Raw genomic sequence first — 21,570 nt, 5'->3', positions numbered from 1 at the left:
GAGATTAGGAAGTCATTTTCCTCTGAAATGCTAGCCCTTGTATTTAACATATTTCCCTATTTTACTCATCAGGTCATAAAGTAGTCACTGACATTATATGGAGGGACACAAGTATACCAACAGAGAGAAAACAAGGCAAATCTGCTGATAGACTTATTGTGTCACCAGCTGGCACAGTTAAGAGCAGCCTGCAGCTCTAGAACAGAGACCATCTGAGAAGCACCTCAGTTTTTGTCTCCTCAAAATCTTTTTGAAACTTACTCTGTGTTTTAACATTTGCAAAGATCTAAATTCCAACATATTTTCACTAGCAAGTCTATATACAAGTATTCATGTGCTTATATTTGAACAGCTTATCTTGATATACTTCCTTCTTTTCCTGACAGTTATCATTTACATTCCAGGATACAAAAGGATCAGCTGACTCCTGCCTCAGCCTTCCTTATCTTATTCTAGGCATATAAGCATTATATTTTCTCTCTGGTAGCAGTTTCTCCTTTCCCCTCATTTTTTTTCTAAATCTTTTCTCAAAACTTAATTATTCCTGATCTGGAACTAGCAAACTATAGAGTTTTTAGTCTACGGGGGCATAACATGGAACATATCTCAATGAAAGGATTTCCATTTTTAAGAACACGTGTATCAAATTTATAGCTCATTGCCATAATATACTGAGGTTGTTACCTTCTCCAGCTATTTTTAAGACTTGAGTTCTTAGAGTTAGTTATCATTAATTTATAAATGCATGATTGGCCCTTTCTTTCCTATTGATTTCAGCTCCTTTCTGTTACATCAGTTCTCAAAGACATTCTATTCTTTCGGAAAAATATCTTGTTCTTCTGTCTACTGATGATAGCTCTTTACATGTATTATCAGAAAATGCCAAGAGCATTTCCTGTGTACAAAATCACCAGTGAAACAAGTTACAAACTTAAATTGCTCCTGAGGAATAGAGTTCTACCCTTTCTCCTCACTTTAATAACTTTACACTATAGTCTATAACATCTTCATTTCAGCCAATTTCTTCTCAAATTGTTGTCTGAATCCTCATAATAGAGCACTATGTCAAATAATTTTTTCTGTAACAATGATTCTACCCCTGCCTAATAAAGAACTTTCCCAAATACTGCTAATTCTGTCTCACTTAATCTACCTTTGAGGAGCCACAGTTGTTTCTTAACCTACTGCCCTTTCCACATGGTTAATAACTCTGACCTTTAAAAAGATCTATGTCAAGCATCAAGGGGGTTAAATAGCAAGATATAATTGTCCCAGTCACTTCTCTCCACTCTTCTTTAATTAGAGTCTTTATATTGACTATTTATCAGTCAAAATTACTATTACACTCTGCCAGACCATGAAACTTTACCACTGAACTTATAAAAATGTCATTGAAATTTAGCGTTTCTGAGCATGTATGGATCAGGGCCAATTTTTGGTGATGTCCTCAGTACTTTCAGTACCCTATATATAAATATGCATTCTGTTACGTAAGAAGGGCCTGATTTTCTGTCAGGCCTAGGAAGAGGTGTTTTTTTTTACCCTGATGAATTATTTGGCTTCAATTTTGAGGTCTATTATTGCAGCACTGGAGATCATCTGTAGCTGGAGATATAATGTTCAATATTGCTGACAGACTTCTCAGTTTTCCAGTTGTTTCAGTACACTGACCAGCATTGAAAACATTCCCACATTTGGTACAGAAGGAAAATTCCTACATTAAGTTGCCAGGAACCGTTATACTTTCTTGCCCAAATGCAACACAGCTGTTGGACTCACCTGGATGTCCTTCTAGCAGCTCTTTGACACCGCATTATATAACGTGTGCTCTTCATCACCAAGGTTTCAGAGAGCCCTGGCAGATTTTGAGGATTCGAATGCCTTTACTGAAGCTAACGTTTTAAGTATGTCAGTGGTGTAGTGCACATGATTTGTACACTGCTCTCGATTAAATGTCTGTGGCATGAATAGTGATCCACCACATCCTGTCTTATGGAGCAGAACTGAAAAGCTTCTAAAGTATCTACTGCAGCAGTGAAGTTTCTGACAATTAACTGGAATGCAGATGTCAATAAAACATGAAAGGCCAGATTCTTTTTTTCCTACTGCTTTTCTTAGCTTTGTGAAGGAAATGAAAATAGCTCTAGCTTTTCTTCCAAGTATTTATTTGCCATGCAAAATACCCAAGAGGAGAACAGAGCACACAGACAGGGAGAAAGTTTAACTGAAGCACAGCTAAAAATGTTGATTTCTGTGGCCACTATAATGAGGGGCTGAACGTAGTGCTTGTTAGCTTGAAACTTGAGCCATATGCTAAGTTATACTATATGACTGAAATGATATAGGGCTTTACACATTATTACATATCTGCATTATACATCTATTCACAGGTGTTTTATTTCTTTTTGCTTTTAATACTCTTTTTAGTGTTCTGTCCTGATGGGGAGTCACCAAACAGGTGAGAAGAGAGGGATGGGAGGGAAATAAGAGCAGTGTATATATAGGGAAGGGATCAGGTGTGCACACATTTGACCTATCAACTACATGGAGATTTTGCTGGTTGAATGAGTGGATAAAGAGTGACACCTGTTTCCATCTCCTTTCTAAAACTATAAGAAGAGTATAAGAAAGAAATAATTTATATAATTTTTTTTCCTAATTTCACACCTACATGTCAGTGAGCTGGTAGGACTTAGGCAACTGTGGTAAGTAAAAAAATGGGATCCAGGGTAAGGCTCATCACATTTTTTTTCCTTCTACTCCAAAAATTGTCTTCACAGATTAATTCTGAAGAACAAACAGATTCAGACAGCAATTTAACTGGTAATGCTATGGACAAGACTACATCCAAAATATATCTGAAATTAAAAATTGTTTTAGGAGAGAATAGGGGGTGTTATTGGAGAGGATTGTCTTCCAAACTGAAACACTTGCAGCAGAATGCAAGTTAATTCCTCAACTCATAATTTTCTTCAACTTGTTCTCCTCTTTGATACAAACACGTCAGGAACATGTGGGCAGGGGACAGGATTCCTCTTGTAATTTTGTTCAGTGGATGCTGCCCTTCCCCTTCAAGCCACCAACCAGTTTTGAACGTGTTAAACAGGCTGCTATAAAAGCATAGTTTTTTTGTCTACATGTTATCATCTCCCACTTTGTTGTGCCCCAGAAGAACACCTTCACTTGACAGACTGTTTTGAGCAGAACAACTTTCACCTGATACATGTGTCTATACATGTGTCTATGAGAACTGTTCCCATGGTAAATGACAGCCATCAGCCACAAGCAGACAAAAGGCTGGAGTTGTTAAAAAATGCTGCAGGCATGTACAGTGAGAAAATAGTTTATGATTTTTATGCTTTTTTTCAATTGCATTTGTGCTCGAAATAGCATAGTTATTTTTTAGTGAACATAAGAAATAACATTTACATTTAATTAGATCTTTGAAGAATCCCAAAAGAGAAATATTTCAGGAAATTCTGAAAGACTAAAGTGCTGTCTGTGACATAAAACACTGACAAGTGTAGGTAAAGAGTACTATAGTGTATGTATGTTCTCTATTCATAATATACTACTATAATTTTTGCACTGTTGCTTTCAATTTTTTATTTAATTTATTGACTGATCAAATGAACCATCAGTGGGCTTGATGAATACCACCTTCTGAAGGGAATATTTAAACTGATGGCTTCTGTTTGTTCTTATGAGAGATGGAAATATGAATAAAGTAACATAAAAGAAAAAATCAACTAGTAATAAAAAAAGACAAATATGGTCTTTATGGTTCTTTATGGAAACCAAGGCATTGACGTGATGCAGTGATATCTTGGCTTATATGACCAGACATGAATGTATGAATTTCACAGGAAAAGCCTCGTCTCCTGTAACTGAGTGTCCAATATTTATGTGAAAAATACTAATATATATACTTGCTTCTAGTTATGAGTGTCAAATATTCATTTTCTGTAGCAAATAGCATAGATTTTAGTGCTAGCAGTGTAAATAGCATGAAGACCAGTACAACAAAACAACAACACTATCTAAGCCGAAATCTTATGTGATCTTTCTCGTCAGCAAGTTAACTGTTTTCAAATTTACAATCTTATGACACTCAAGGTCCTTATTTTACCCAAACATTCATGCATATCTCAGCTTGTAATGCTTCACACTGCACAAGTAAAAAGAACCAAATTATTTTGCCAAGTTCATTACACTAACTCCTTTGCCTCTCCTTACTTTTTCACCATCTCAGCATGAAGTTGAACACAGAAAATAGGCCACCACTAAGTCATGTTTCAGGTTCAGTCAAGTTTCTTTATCAATATATCAAATCTGAATCTGAGTGGAATGATACTTAATTGCACCACACAGCATGACTGCAAAAAAACTCAAGCATGGAGGAAAAAAATATTGCCTCTACCACAGTCAAAAACCTTTGCAACTGCTTTCAGGAGTCCCAGAGTTAAGAACATATAGTTTTCATACTATCCTTGATTTTGGTCTGGAGCACAGAGTGTCTCAGTCTCTCTCAGACATTTCAGATCAGGCTGTGTAACAGTTATCCTGAAGGTAGTCACATTTAATCCAAAATGGTTCCAAATTGTAATAAATCTTATAGGTGGGAAAGGGTATAAAGCTCTCACCCTTGGTTAAACCCTTAACTGTATGTTTGAGATTTCTACTAGTTTAAGATAAGATCTATCAGCACTGCTATTTCTTTCAGACATGTACAGAATCCCAGCAGAGAAGCTTTTCTATGATCCACTAACACTGAAGTAATGGCGCTTTCAGATAAAGAGAATGGGGGAAGAGGTGTTGTAAAAAAATTTCTGTAGTATTTTACAAATTATAAGCTAATGTTTTCAAATAAGTCTAGGTTAATAGGAATACCACAGTTGTTTCCCTAAGAGCTTTAGCTGCTTAGATCATTGAAGTCTGAACTCTGCTGAAGTCACTTTTAAAAGTGGAAATTCAGACATCCATGTTAATAAAAATTATAGATCCTTAAAATCATAGAATCACTAAGGTTGGAAAAGACCCACAGGATCACCCAGTCCAAACCAAACACCAAAGGGTGTTACAGACTTTCAAACTCACCTTGTTTTCAAGGATTTATGTATCCAAACAATTTGGGTAGCTACGTTTCATATTTTCTGGTAAAAAATGATGTTTATGTAGAAAACCTTTTCAGTCTTGCTCCTCAATATTTAGCTTATTTTCATAAATCATATTTATTTTTGCAAAAAAATGTGAGAAATTATAGTAGAAGTTCTTCAAGATGCTTCAGAGAGAATCTAAAAGCTGTGCATTTACAGGAAGCAGAAGGCAGATGCAGAGAAACCTAAGAAACATAATTTCACCTTTCAGGGAATATTGAACCAATACTCTTAGCTATAATTGGGGCCTAGAGTATAAGTGATTATAAGCAAGTTCATTCAGTTATGGTATTCCTGGCATAACTGAAAGATAATGAGTGCAAGACATTAATTTTTCCATGGCATCCTTTTGTTGCTTCAACAGCTAAAGACTTTTTTCATCTTTTAAAATACAGTGCCAATTGTGATATCCCAGTACTAAAATGACAGATGTAATTCTTCTAGTTATATTAACTTTATTTAGCTATTTTTACTTTTATATATTTTTATTTTAAAATAAAGATGTATACTTTTCAAATACAATATTCCTTGACATGGCCATTTCTTTTTTTTCTTCCAGTTCATTTTAGATCACCATATTCATACCATTTGCTTACCAACCTCTCACATCAGCTTTTACAGCAGCTTTCAAGAAGGTAACCGATTTCATGTTTCAGAGCAATGATGAACCTTCAGAACAAAGGTTTAAAGCCAGAGATAGTTGGAAAAATGCAGATAGTGTAAAAATATAAATATATATCCCTCCCACAAAAATACCATCTCTCTGGGTCAGAATAGAATAGTCATTCTTTAACATTTAATATAGAATTTAAGAAAATATCCCTGAACCTATTTGTTTTTCTGAGTTCATACCCAGCCATTTCCCTGCAGGCTGATTTCACACTGTTATTCCAGTGAGTGACTGTATTTTCAGTGAAATTATCTGTTTCCTTGTGCTTTAGGTTTCCTCCCAGCCCTGGAGCGTTACTGTATTATGAAATATAGTGACACCTTTTTTTTATAGTGCTCTCCACAGTGAATGTATTGATAGGTAAGTGTAAAGTGTCTTCTATTTGCTAGCTCCTTTTTCAGCTACTGTGGATATACCCTTGACTGGAAGTTCCCATTGCCCAATCACATTGCTGTGCCAGTGTTTTCTTTGACATATATTTAGTATAATATCATTGTGCTAACATTCCAGGGTCATTGATTTTGTACTGACCAAAAGGGGGTGGAACAGCAAGGCACAGAAAATCCACTATACATTCTAACATTTAGTCTTTATCTTTTATTAGGTAGTGAGTAAGAGACATAAAAAGAACTGAGTCTGTTTACAGCTGAAATTTAAAAGAGACTTGTGTGAACAAAAACTTGTTCCATAGAGCACTGTGACAAAAGAGGTCCAAGAAAACTTAAGGTGTCATTGCGAATTAGCTCATGTAAATAGTTGGAATGACACTCTTTTTATTTCTACCAAAACTTTTATTAATTCTGCATTTAGTACTGTGCCTCCATACATGCCACAGGCCACATTATGAACGGATCAGCCTGTTGATTTTGGTGGCATCATGACAACATGGCAAGATATACAGCAGGTGCCCATGTACCATAAGGCCGTACGTAAAAGCCTATAGGATATTAGTATATCTCCCCTTCTCCTGTCTGCATTTCCTGGGGAAAAGATTTTCTGCTCAGGCCTCCTCCCACCCCAGCCCTCCTCTGCTTGTTTTGCAAATGTTTAATTACGTAGGCTGTTACAGAAGGCTCTCGAAATATACGGTGGCTGAAGGAGCACATTTGGAAAACCAGTGCCCTACTTGAGGAAGAATCTGCACACAACTGGCAATGGCACTACATCTTCTGCAAAAAAGAAAAAAAGGAAGGTTGAAACTAGTTTTAAAGACCAAGGCTGAGAGTTTTTAAAGAGAAGTTTCACCTTACAACACAATGTTTATGTACCCAAATAAGTGGAAAGATTTTCTAAATTCTGTGTGATAGCACAGCTTTTGAAGGCTGGTCTGCCTCTTAACTGGGAGCTGTAGAGTAGGGAGCCCTTTTAGATGTCAGCCCCCAGTTACTTAGGTGCCTAAACTCTTCTCTTTTTGGAAACTGGTCAAAATAATCCAGCTAATAACCAGCCCTGACACATCTATTTCACATCTATTTCATGGCTACATTGGAGTGAATTAAATATAACCAAAAGCCTACTTCATTTCAAGGCACAAACATTTGCAAATAAACTGGATGAAAAACATATACATAATATAGAAATTATTTTAATAATTCTAGATAAATAAATGCATCTCTTTGGAATTCTTTGGACACAGACATCCATGGAACCTCTTTCTCTCTTTTTATATATATATATATAATATATATTTATAAAATCTATATGCAGAGAGGTTTAAAAAATGGCAAATACCAATGTATATGGAAGGCTCACTGATGAACTGCAAGTCAAAAGTGCTGTATATTCCCATCCTCTATATCCCCCACCTGCCCATATTAACCACAGGCAGTATTATATAGCAACCACATGGTCAATATTTTGCATTACTACCATTTAATAGAATATTTTAAATCATTTCCCAATCTAAACTTAAATTAAGGTTTTAATTTTTATTCCACCTAAATGTATGGTAGGCATTTCACTTAGCTACACATCAGAGTGGTCACAAGTGATTCAGCAACACACTCCATAATATTAATAGATACTTTTCAGCTCTCTATGGGAAAAAGCAGGCAGCAAGAATCAGATTCAAGACAGCTATTTTTTTTCTCTGCTGTTTGTTACTTACCACTTAATGACTCATATGTGAAACTCAATGGTTATATAATTATTTTATATAGTAGATTTTCTGTTTATAAGTTATTTTTCTTACTCTAACATATATACAATATATCTATATATACCCCTGATAAATCTTATTTTAAAGGGACACAGTCAACCCCTTTAAGCCTCACAGTAAACATATAAGGCTTTATGCTGTCCATACATAATGGTCAGCTACAGAATTCAAGGGTCCCTTCAGCTCCTAAAGGTTGTATTTGTTCCAAACCCACAATGTGCAGTTATCTCATAATATGTATCTTGTGTTGCTGTTTACATTTTATAGGTATACTAAAACATTTTATATCACATCAGTAGGAAATAAAACAAGAGAATAAATCTGTTTCTAAAACTAAGCCTACTGCAAAAAAAATATTACCTGTATCTACAGATACTCCCACTGGTATGATATAAAAAGAATATGTGCCATTCTCAGGATGAAATTCTGGCTACCCTGAAGTCAGGAGGAATTTTATACTGACTTAAATGAAGCCAGGATCTCTCTCTTGATATTAATTTGCTAGGTATGACTATGCATATCCCATTTGTGTCTTCCCTCTGCTCAACACTGAAGTGTCAGGCCTGTTTCATAACAAGACTGTATTTTTTGCTATCCACTGGCCTTAAACTTTGATCAAGTACTGTATGTATTACACAGTTTGGATTAACACACACTGTACACATATGTTCTCATTTAAATAGAAGTTTGATCTATTCTGTGTACAGCATTTTAATTTATTTTCCCACTAAATTTTCTTGATCATTTATCTTATCTTAACCACAAATTACCTTCATGCCCGTTCTTCAGCAGGTGAGGAAAACAATTTTTTCTCACCAGGAACAACTCCCCATTATTGTCTTTTTTTTGTGTGTTTTTTTTTTTTTTTTTTGTGTTTTTTTTTTTTTTTTTTTTGTGACATACTTTGTTCATTTTAACTTTTGCAACGCAGTTAGAAACCTAGTGGCATAGATAGAGACACAATACTACTGTTTTACAAGACATCTATTGTATCTACTTTTGTTCAGATAAATACCCAGTAACCGCTGATTTGGCAGGAGGATTGGTAAGGTACTACTATTCACAGTGTTTCTTTTCTTTTCCTTCTTCTTTAATCTACAGAATAAAGTATTTTATATACATTGGAACCAGTTAATGCCCTTCAGACAAATTTGTAAGTTGTTTCATAAAGCAGGAAAGACATTGCAGGGAAATATGTGCCAAAAAGCACAGTCAAAAGGCTTCGTTTATATATCACTACAAGTCAATGCTGGAGATCAGTTCTAAAATGATCAATACTTAAGAGGAATGCTCTCATCTGGAGAAAATACTGCCCATTCCCCCATTTAGAATTTGTTCAGTTCTCTATCAAAAGTCCTGGCTCTTCATATATACTTTAAACTATAAATAAACACTGCATAGTTCAATGTTCTTGGTTTTCTTTTTTGTTTGTTTTGATTTGAAAAATTATTGCAGTACAATTATTTCCTGTTTGGAGTTCAGTAAGGAGCAAACAGCACAGGAGTATGGGTGGTCCGTATAGGCCCCGGAGCTGGTCGTAGGAGTGCTGGAGGAAGTGCTGAAGTCTGGAAAAGGGTGGCTGCTGGGGCTGTTCGAAGACTGAAGGGGGAATTCACAGCCACAGCAGCAGCTGCTGCTGCAGCTGCTAGTGGATTTGGTAAGATTCTTGGTGCCATTGGCTTTGAAGGTTCCTTTGAAAATACTAATTTTACCTGTGGGGAAGAGAGAAACAAACAAACAGAGAGACATAATTTGTTCATATTAGCTACATGATAGGAAGCTTGACTTAAGATTATAAGTGGAAAATCAACTAAGAGAGGCTTTGTTCGTGTTATTGATTTTATGAGCTACAGGGTTGTGACAAGAGTTGCAATCTCCCACATTCAAAAAGGGAAGAATTTGGTAAGGGACAAATAGTTTCAGCGTTCCCTTGGATGTGGGCTCATGCCTTATCTCTGAAACATTTAATTTGATATGAGCTGAGAAATCAAAGCAAATCTACTAAAAGGGTGTTGGACAATCTTCAGATAAATTAACCCACATGTACATCGTAAAACTAAATAAGAAAGAATTAGCCATCAATTAAGAGATTTCCATCTGGACAGTTTTGTGACAGAGACCAGAGCAGAACCAATATATATCATTTTCCCTAGTGTGAAAAACACTAAGAAGGTACAGTTATTTTCAGCATTACAATCAACGTTCTACTTAAAAACACGATGAACATCTAGATCCTTTTTATTAAGTGCAAATAGTAATAACAGACAAAAAATAAACCTCATCTTGTACCAGTTATGAAAATGTCTTAAATGCATTTCCTGTGCTAAAATAGGTGATGGACTTTATGGATGTACTGCCTTCTGTCATGTGTCATTTGCTGTGTATTCAGAATACTGTCTTTAGAAGGAAATGTCAGAAATAACTTTTCACTAACATATTGTGTAATATTATAAATATTGTGAAATATTTAAACAGTATTGTAATGAAAAACTCTTTCTTATATCAGTTAATGTAGTGCTAAACTATGGGGTTTTTTTGTTACTGTCACTGAAGCTTTCACTTTAAATATTTATAAATCATGACTCTTGCTCAATACCAAATACAGTTTAGAAAACCCTTAGAATTTCCAAAAAGGAAATAAATAAGCTCAAGATTTTTCCAAATTAAATGAAAATACAGGTTCATTATTATTTGATTACATAAGAATTTATACTTGATATTCATACAAATGAATATCAGAGTAGTCTATAGATTTCTGCAGATTTTTATGAGATTTTAAGCTTCTAATGAGAAGCCAGGAGCCTGAATATTTTTGTTTTGATTTTATAACTCTGAGATGAGGATAGAGAACTCATCAGCTGACAAAAATCCCATCAACTATGATGAATTCTGGGTACGTTTGAGTCCTTAAAGGACTTGATGTCCTTTGCATAGAATATATACCTGAATATATGGAGTTGCATATAGAAATTGAATATATGTACCATTCTGTGATGCATCTCAGTCTAGTACCAACACTCTTCACTCATGGAGGAAAAGTTTCTCATCCTTGGATTGAAAGAGATTTTCAAATAATTAACTTGCACTATATCAGTCTAATATGTTTGACTCAACACTGCCATTATGAAAGGCTAGTCATAAAGAAAGGACAAGAATCATCTGACACGTACCATCAGCAAGTTTTGTCTCTATATTATCAATGTATTGAAAAAAATATATATCTTTAGGGTCTTTATCAGCCAGATGGATACAGAATTTTTACTTTTCCTAACATGCATTGGCAACTTTGCAGGTCTTAAGGTCCTTTAAAGCTCTGAGAAAGATATTCAGAGTTTTACATTCTCTTAACAGAGAATAAAATAGACACTAGATACTACAAAAGTCAATGATCTTAACAACTCCTGGATCAGTGTTATACACAAGCTGTCTTCTCTTGCTGAATGTTTGACTTTTTCTTCCTTCCATTTTCTTTAGTGCATTTTTTTCAGCCTCATTTAGAAGTTAAATAAATGAATTAACAAAGAAATAAACAGAAGAACTGAATACAAAGTATGAGTAAAAACAGCTCAAAGAGTAGGGTTCTAATTGTTGTCTAGAATTCCATTCAAGGATGTTTTCCATAAGAACTATCTTATTGCAGAAAGTTTGGATTGCCAACTGCCTGGTAGCTTCTTTCTCTCTAGTGTTAGGTTTTGTACTTACTTGACATTTGTAACTTGAAGAAATATAAGCTAAGTCCCAACATTACAAGATTTTTTTTGAACTGTGAGATAGTGCTGGGGGAATTCATAAAGTTTTCTTCTCTGAAGCAGTATAAATGATATTGAAAATATGGCATTGCAGAGCTGTTGGTCTAGAAATGCTAAAAAAATGTAGAACGTCCTTTTCTTAACTTCCATAGGAAGAAAAACAGGTGATGCTCATTCATTTGTTGTCATAAAGAACAAAGATCCTAGGTGACTTCATGTTAAAAGGCTAGAACAATATTGCCATTCTTAGAGAAATCAGAAACTTCTAATGAAGTTCAACAGACTTTCACTTTATTTATCAACATGGTTCTCATTTCAAGATAGCTGTAATAACTGTCACAATATATACATATGATGCACGGTCATTTCAAATCTCTGTACGAGTAGTAATTAACATACAGGTCAAGATCAAGAGTTCAGTAAGTTTACTTATTTAATTTACAGTGAAGTAAAATAAGGTGCAGTAATGAAATGAAAAGTAAAGTTAAATTCTAGAGTTCATAAAAAACATTTATCTTAAAAGAAATCTTTGGCTTGTTGCCATGCAAATCCATATGTCAAGTGACAGTTATTTTGGTGTTTGTTTTTTTTTTTTAAATTCAAAATCGAAAAGCACTAAATGTTCTACTATGAATGTCAGTTTGCTTACTGCAAACTTATTTTCTTCCCTTTAAAATCTCTTGGTCTTTTTGCTCATCTCTGGTCTGACTTGTGTACTATGAGCACTTTAGAGTGAGGCAGCAAGAAAAGGACACATTGATTTTATCTATTCACTAATTGAATGGCCTTGGCTAGAGTTCTCAGAAATCACCATTACATAAATTGTTAAATAGGCAACTGTTTACAACAACAGTAACAAAATAGTTATTTTCATCCCCTGGGAAACAATTTCCTGAAGGAATATAAATTCTGAAAGAAACTCTAGTGATTCTGTACCCTACTTTTCTAATTATAATTTTTCTATTCCTTTCAGTATAGCTTATTTGTAGTGGAGACATTGGTCTCCCAGGTGAATTAGAAAAACCCGTGAGACTATTTCCCTACTAGTGAGTTCACCAAAATGATGCAATGTATTATTCCATAATATCTATGAAATCTCCAATGCAACCAAACAGTGCATGGATATACTACAAACAAGGTCTGCCTCAACAAGGACAAATTGTATCTGTCGAGAAAAGAATTTAAGTTCAGCTAACAGAGAATTGTACTCTCAAAGAAGAAAGTTCTGCATCCTGCATGTATTAAAGAAGATGGACAGTGAATAAGGAGTGAATCTGTATAAGGTCAATGAATCAACACCCTCACCCTGCCAAAATTATCTATAAATCCTTACAAAGCACCGTGTCACATAAAACAATCACACAGTTGATCTTACAGAGATAAATATCAGATGCTCCACTATCCCACCCATGATATAAACTGTTTTTTGATTAATGGCAGGAACTTAGCAGGGTTTTTATTAAAAAGTAAATATTATTTTCAGCTTTTGAAGCTAGCAAGAACTCTGTTTCACAAAGTTTATCCTGTTGGTTTGAAATGTGACCAGAACCATCCTGAAACTGAGAGTAATAAAATGAGAGATGGATTTTTGTTTTTACTGTTTCAATTGTTATCTGAATATTTTATAAATGAGGATAAAATAAAGGTTTTATATTTTATAGAATTTTATAGCTATTTCAACACCATAGCACTTAGTGAACACTGGAAAAATGCTTGACATTTGCATGTTTCTCTCCTCACTAGCTCTCTAATGACCTTTGAAACAGGCTTCTTTCCTAAGGTTATTCAGAGGAGCTACAAAAACAAGAACCCATGGGTTCATACCCTTCAAAGGAAATAAATTGTTTCCTGTGAGCTTTCATGCACTTCGTCAGACACATATTTCCACTGCTTACACTTACTTATTTTAAAGATTCTTCCACTCTCATTTTCTAAACTCTCTGTACTCAGCAGGATTCTGTGAATAACAAAGTGATTGCTTACCCCTAGAGGATGTGTTCCCTTTTGGAGTTTGTTGTATGGGCTGTATTTAGGTTTAGGTGGCTTCCCAGCAGCTCTATCTTTGTGCCTTCTACTGCTTATGTGCTGTTAAAATACATCGGGGGGAAAAAAAAAAAAAAGTGATATTTCCTTAAGAGATCATTTTGAGTTCTTCCTGAATGCTCTCTGCAACAGCATTATATGACTAATTCAATAATGATCGATATTAGGGCCTGTTTCAGTTTGAGCAACTCCTTTGTGCACCACGCATTAAGACTGATTTTCAAAAGTGCTCAGTTCAAATCTGCTTCCATCATGTCAGTGAATTTCTCACCTTTGTTAACTTCAACAGGACTTGAATTAGGTCAAAGCAAGAAACCTTTAAAATAATCTCTATCTCCTTTAAAATGATCTCTACCCATCAAATTCAATCTGCTACTGATTGAGAGTTTTGGAAGAATATTAATACCACAATTAAAAAAAAAACAAAAACAAAAACACAAAATTGTTTAAATCCCCAAGAAGCCTTTTAAGATTTCAGTTGAAAGATGGTTACATATCAAACTAAGTGACAGTGAAGTAAAATCACACAATCCATTATCTTCTTCATAAAATCTATTAGATTTTACAAGAATGACTCTACACAAACTTTACTGCAGTATTAGATGTAAAAGACTCTTTTCAGAGCTGTGCTTTCACTTTGATTTTCATTCTCAAGAGAGTTCTCACAAAAAAAGACAAAGTACTGGACTTTTTTTCTAAAAGGAAAAGACAAGCATTGTTATTGTCCATTAGAGAATTTATCTTCCTTCTTGTAAAGCTCCTTAACAAGTATTGAATTCCAAAAGGTATATGGAATTGAACAGTTTCTCAGAGCAAACATTTTGCTCATCTGATGAATAACTGAACATAACTTAGTGTAATTGCAATTTAGAGGTCACGCTTCTCAGTTCTGATTAAAAAAAAAAAAAAAATCCTCTCCATCCCACATTTCTAAGTAGGTTATTCAATGTTCAGGGAAATACTGCCTGCAACTACAAAGCAAATATCATGCGGTATACTAAATGGAAGGTTTTATTAGCTCTTGACAACTGTAATAGCCTAAAGATAGTTGCAACACGTTGCAGCTTACAGGTTCTATAAGCTTCTATTTATAAGCTTATATAAGCTTCTCTTTAAAAACATGCTTTTATATATACATATACATACATATATATATATATATAAAATAAATATAACTTTTGAGAAAACACATTGCATGAAGGAAAAAAGCATACCCAAATTTAAACATGCAGCATAAGAACCAAATACAAAGGGAAAATTCTAAAAGCTCCATTTGGATGTAAAGTATTAGACACGTGCTGATTGTGTTGGTACTTTATTACCATGAAAACAAAGAATAGCCAAGGATTCACACTCTGCAAGGTAGCAAGGTAGCTGAGTACCTGTTTCAGTTGTGTCTCAGAGTTTACGTGCACATCGCATATTTCACAGTGAAATGTTTTGTTCTGAAGGCCTGTGTTTCCTTTATTCACAGGTCCTTTGCCTTTTACGCCTGCCCGGGGAAAGGCTTTTATGGTTCCACTTCCATTCCGAGCTTCCAGCATAGTTTTGTGCTTAGTCCCTGGAGACATTAGAAATGGGAAACAGAAACAACTTTGGCAATTTGGTTGCATGCATTGTTTTGTTTTCTTTCTAAAAGAAAATCATATGAACCTCAGCTGGGTGCTACATGCTATCCTTGGAATATGCCTGTGTTTGTCAGTATCAGATTAATACTTATGTAATGGTATTTCACACCTGATATTTAATTATTAGATTACAGTTCTGTAGGTAGAACAAAGCAGCCACACCAATAAGTACTGGCACAATCAGGTGTCCTGATGTGAAGTTAAATGGGTGTGACTTTTCTCATTAACTCCTGCTGCTAATAAGACCTGAACTGTAGTTGCAAAGGAAGAATAATTTAGCTATTAAAAGTGCAGTTGCCTTTGATTTGTAGTCCTTCTGAATGGATTGATAAAGAGTATGCATTAGGTAGCTTACACTTAAATCTGTAATTAAATAATTAGTTGTCAAACCACAAAGGGGCTGAGGTTTCTGGCAGAAACCTGGACCTGAACAAAAACATGTGAGAAAAGTGCATTTGCATTTTTTTATTAAAGGTTGGACAGAAAACATTTGTGTCTATTGCTGTACCTTTATTCAGACCAAACAATTTCTTACACTGTTGACTTCTATGCAGTTTGTCTGTGATGATAATGGACTACTACAACGTGCAGGTGTAGTTTTCCAGTGATAATTACTATATGCATCACCTTGTACCTTTTCCAAGCATGCATGTGTGTGACCACATACAGTTTATCAGCACAGAAATAAAAGCTTGGAGGCTTATAAGTGTTCACAATAAAGTTTTGGCTCTCAAGTGGATCAGAAAAATGCTTAGGGTCTAACCTTAATAGGAAGGAAGACATACAGGTAAAATAAGTACAACTTTATGAGCTTTTAATTTTCACCTGTTGAAGATCTAGTATACAGCAAACACAGCACTCAAAACTGGCTAGGCTTTGTTTCTCATGAATACCAACAAACTATCATTTCCTTTTTAATTTAAATGTATTCTATAGGCACATAAACTTCCTTCTTTTTTGATTAAAATTATTTTTATTACATCATAAGACCATTTATCATTTTTATGCAGATATATTAGCATTGTCTCCAAATTTCAAACCTGAAACCTTCTATCTCTTAACTCCGTTCATCCTGCTGTCAGGCAAGCACTGACATCCAAAATCTGGACTTTTTCCATAGAACTGTTATAAATGCTCACTGCCACCACATTAAATTACAACATATTTTAACTCTGTCTATCACAAAGTAAATCAACAAAATGCTTAAAATAGTGACTATAGATCACAGCTGACTACTGCTGGAACTTACTGATGTTATTAGCTCTAACAAGAAGAAAAGGTTTAAAAATTAAGAAAAGCAGAAGTAAGCAACTACTCATTCAACTCTCATGCACCAGCTACTACCAGTTTATGAAGACAGAAGAAAAATATACTACCAAGTTGCTGACAGACAATATGGGGCCAAGAATTCTAACTATCATTGAACTCTGACTGACTCTGCCTCTTTCAGCCTTAATTTGTTAGATTTCAAACAAAACTAATGGCATTCATACTCAGTTTGCTAGCTGGCACAAAGTATGCAAACTCTGAACACCAAAGGTAATGAAGCATGAGCTGTCATTTAGCTCTATAAGGCTTGGAATCTACAAAAGCTAAAACGTAAGAAAATGGGTAGCTTGCATGCAAAAAAAAAAAAAAAAAAAAAAAAGCTCTTCTTCCCCCTTTATGAAGGCCTATTTGCCTGTCATTTTTATTCTTTAATAGTTAATGAATTCCATGTAATTGCCGGCTTTCTGCCACCTCTTTGTCCCCTGCTGCAAGAGATCTAAACTATTCAGGGAAAGATAATTGCAGAGCTCTTGAGACAGAAGGGAAAAAAAAGGAAGAAAGCAAGCATTGCTCCATCTCACCACTGTTGTGCGCCTCCAGCTGTGAGGCAGAGTTGACAGCGACTTTGCATAGTGAACAGTACAGCAGTCTTTTTGCTTTTTCTTCCTCAGTCTCAACGGAAGGGCATGTCGTGCTGCTAGTGGCTGTCGTGGGGATTTTCTCCACTTTAGAGGTGATCTCCGTTGTCATAACACTACTCTTCCGGATTTCCACGGTTGTTGTCGTTGATATTGCTGGTGTCCCTGTGGTAACATCTGTGGGCAGAGGGAAAAGATGGAAGGAAACAAAATAAGACGTTGTGACCTCTGATGTTTGCTTACTTGCATCATAACACTGCAACTGCACAGAAAGCCAGATGCTGGTGATAGTATAACTAAAAGTAATGAACGAAATCTGACCCTATTCTTTCATTTTATGTGATTACTCCCATGTACTAAAATGCCACATACTGTCTCCTCCATTCTGCTAAGATACAGTAAATACAGAATTCATAAACTGAAAAGATAGGTCGTTCAGACTGTACCGTACAACTGAGAGATAATTCACCAAAAGTGGCTGTATAAATTACTACCATAATAGGTAGTAAACATTTAAATGCAGCACTTCAGACACATAAACTGCCATGATACCGTATAATACTTACACTGATTGATAGGCCAAGCTAAATTTTTAATGTTCTGTACTAATAGAACTGGAATTAAAATAACTATGTTCTTGTTATCTTAAAAAAAAAAATAAATTGATACTTCAATTATTATCAGCCAGAACTATTATCAGATGAACTAAAGTAATTATTAATACACAGTATACATTTATCATGCATCCCTATCTATTATTACATACTAGTAATATGTAATAATAACAGTAATTAAAAAAAACAAAACAAACATTCTGTATCTAATACCTCCAGGAACACTAAAAAGAATTTTGCTTTGTTTGTCGGTGGCATGTTTAGAAAAACTATAAGCATATGAGATATCTAAATCTTTTCAGAAATCTAGTGCCTGCATCTGAGAACACATGGTTTTTCAGTAGCTTTCTATTCTGGAAGAGAGAAAACACACAATATTGTGGTTTGAGTAACATATAAATGACATTTTGTGAGAGTGCTAAATATCCATACTCAATATTATCAGTTATCCCAGCAAGCTCTTCTAGTCTTCAGATGAGTTTGGTTTCCACTAGATAAGTTGTACAAGGGGCTCCATCCTTGCCAAGGATACAAAAACAGCTATACAAATCCTGAATTCACCAAGAAGCTGATAGCCTAAACTCTTACAGCATTCTCACAAGCCTCTTTCCATCCCATTTTAGAGCCCAAGTACCTGGCACACAAATCTCTCTCACTGAAAAACGGAATCACAGTCACAGAATTACAGAGTCACAGGAACAAGAAGGAACTCCTGGAGATCATCTAGTCCAACCTCCCCCCTAAACCAGTTCCCTACAGTAGGCTACAGAGGTTAGTGTCCAGATGGGTCTTGAATATCTCCAGAGAAAGAGACTCCACAAACCTGGGCAGCCTGTTCCAAAGTTTCACAAAGGGAGAGAGATAATATAATATCTCTCCCTTTATAATTTGGTAGCTGGGTACTTAGCAGGGTATAGGACAGTAACCAGTGCAGAAGATAGCAAGTAAGTTACAAATGGAGAGAAGTGACAGAGCTTAAAGGGCAGCCTTTAAGAAAGACCAAGATTTGCAGCGCTTTTTTGTTATACTAAGCCTACTGAGTAGCAGCTTACCTCGTAAGAAATCTTATTTACTTTACTGAGACACTTCTGTGGTTGGGTACTTTCCAAAATAGTCAGCTCACACATCCTTTGCTGCTAGTGGTGCTCTGCCTGTAGTATGTTTTATTTATTGCCATCTATTACAATAAACAAAATAACTATTCTTTGGATTATAGATCTCAGTATGCTTTGTGATGCAGGAGGGACACATTAACTGATGCCTGCAGAGGTATGTTTCAGATTAATACTGTTCAACAATTTCATTAATGAAGAGCATGCCTATTAATTTACCAGACAATAGCAAACACAATAGGAGACAAAATTCAAAACAATTTTAACACATTGGAAAAACAGTCCAGAAAATTAGATACTTTTCAGTAAAGACAATTGCAGGAATCCACACTCAGCAGGATTAATGTGACCTATTAAAACAGGATGAAGATCAACAGCCCAGTACTGGTATTTGGTGTTTTTTTTTTTCTTGTTGTTGTTGTTTTTCCTGTTTGTTTTGTTTGTTTGTTTTTAAGAAAAAGCTTTCAGTAGGGGATAACAAGACAAACACATACCACATATACCATAGTGTTATGCATAAGCTACCTGTCATACTGAAAGTGCAAAGTGAGAGATGTGTGAAGGCTTTTTTCTTCTTTAATCAGAACTGGAGGCCCTGCCTCCAATCTGGGGACTGCAAATGTCACATTAACAATGACTTGCTCTGTTTTTAATTCAGCAGCAATACAAATGTAAACCAACACAAGGAGGGTTGTAAGAGAGGAAGCCAAAACAAACCAAACTAGAAGCTTAGAAAACATGGCCTATTAATATAGAACACGAAGGGTAAACAATGACAACATTTTTTCAGATCTGCAGAAGGTAACTAAAAATAAGAGAATAAACTCTTCTCCCTGATCCCTCCTAATAGGACATGGACTATTGGATTACAGAAAGGGAGACTCAGATTAGACATCAGGAAATTCTTTCTAATATTAAAGCCTGTAAAGCCTTAGAATATCCTATCTACAGAGATACTGAAATATTGCCTGTTGGAGGATTTGGAAATGGTTGAGCAAATGTCTGCAGAAACAACCCAGTTAGCAGGAATAATTTACCTCTGAGGAATCTTCTAGCCCTGTCAGTTTCTATAAGCTGTATATTTTGTGATGTTTCTATGTATTCTCCCAAAACGTTTCAGAAATTATTATTTATAAAACCCAAAGGCTGCATTTGTGATGTGAATAGTCTGCCAGGCATTAAAGCATAGAGCAAAAGTTCCTTGTCAAGGTCTAATGAGAGTTGGTTTTTTTTCCTCAGAATGAGTCTGGATGTGGTTCTATTCTGAATGTACTGAGAGTAACAAATACTGTGCAGAGCATTCTGTTCTTATTTTTTAATATTTTATGGAGTAACAACAGTGTTTCAATAGAAAATAATATTTTGAAATATTAAGCCTTTTTTTTTTTGTTTGGAAAGTGATGAGTAAATGAAGCCTTTGTATGTCTGTCCAGAAAATTATTAATTTAACTAGTCACTCCTTCTCCATTTCAGAAAACATGTGCTAACGCTTGCATTCCTTGAGTTGAAAGATGCAGCAAGTGTACTAAAACCCCACTCACAGCAGTGCATAACATTGCTTTTAAAATGTCTGTTTCTCCGTCGTAGGACTATCATACAGTAGCAAGTGTAGCTATGTACTTTCCTTTCAAAAGGAAGGCAGAAAGCAGGTAGCAGTAGAGAGAAGGAAGGAAGAGTGAAAGAAGGCATTAACATTCTCTAAAAATTGATGGCAAGGTTGGTGCTCATCCTAATCTTGCAGGAAATTAGATACATACATCAATCATCATTATCAGCTTTGCAGTGCAAAGGTTAGCATGCCTTAAGCAAAATATAAATCATCACTTCTTTATTTCACTTAGGAAAACCTGAGGCAACAGATGAAAAAAAAAAAAAAAAGCTTAAATAGTTGCAGTTTTTGTTCTGTTTCAAATATATGCCCTTCTGTATGTATGCTGATTGTACACTTCACCATTGAAGTGAAAAGAAAATACAATCATTATTTTGGTATGTATGTGTAAAAGCATTATTTTATACTAAAATTAAATTACAAGTGGTAATTGTCGTCAGCATATTCTCCAACTATCAAAACCATCATTATTCAGAGCATATATCCTGCTCACATGCCTTCCAAAATAAACCCACTATAAATACATCATATATGTCAGTAATGCAAACACATTAATGACATCAAAAACATACAGCAAAACCATCCATGTTTGCCTTGTAAAAGCTATGACGCATTTAAAGATGAAAAACTCCATCTTCTCATATAAACTACAGAAATTACAGGGAACACATTCTAAAAACTGTCAAGTAAGCTTAAAAAGAGGAAATTCTTCTGATCTAATTAGTGTGTGTTTCTTTGTATACATTATTCTATTGCTGCCTATACATAGTTTAGCATCCTAAATACAGTGTGCAGCATTAAAGGTATAAGGGATTAAGCAGAAAAAAAAAAAAGAAGGAAAAAAAACAAAAAAAAAAAGTAGGAAGGCATCGGAACTGATGCTTTCATGACTGAATCAGCATTTTTTAGCGTTGCATTATGACA

General features: G+C 35.0%; 1 protein-coding gene across 4 annotated transcripts in view; it reads right to left on the bottom strand.

The window, feature by feature from the left end:
• Nucleotides 1-5,689: 5,689 nt before the first annotated feature.
• ZNF385D (zinc finger protein 385D) overlaps nucleotides 5,690-21,570 on the bottom strand; it is a 394,225-nt gene continuing 378,344 nt past the window's right edge. For 3 of the 4 annotated variants that reach the window (XM_031590217.2, XM_090142580.1, XM_031590216.2), the window contains 4 exons: nucleotides 17,255-17,488; nucleotides 15,159-15,337; nucleotides 13,717-13,818; nucleotides 5,690-9,696 (listed from right to left, as the gene is read on the bottom strand). In XM_031590217.2, the coding sequence (XP_031446077.2) occupies nucleotides 9,463-9,696; nucleotides 13,717-13,818; nucleotides 15,159-15,337; nucleotides 17,255-17,488 (749 nt within the window). In that variant the 3' untranslated portion in view covers nucleotides 5,690-9,462. The remainder of the gene's footprint in view (nucleotides 9,697-13,716; nucleotides 13,819-15,158; nucleotides 15,338-17,254; nucleotides 17,489-21,570) is intronic. The other variant, XM_090142579.1, reaches the window with a different exon arrangement.

The sequence above is a fragment of the Phasianus colchicus genome, chromosome 6 (assembly GCF_987193195.1).
Source record: "Phasianus colchicus chromosome 6, bPhaCol1.hap1.1, whole genome shotgun sequence".
Lineage (NCBI taxonomy): Eukaryota > Metazoa > Chordata > Aves > Galliformes > Phasianidae > Phasianus > Phasianus colchicus.
The sequence above is the reverse complement of the archived record's forward strand: the minus strand, read 5'-3'. Positions and strand labels throughout refer to the sequence as shown.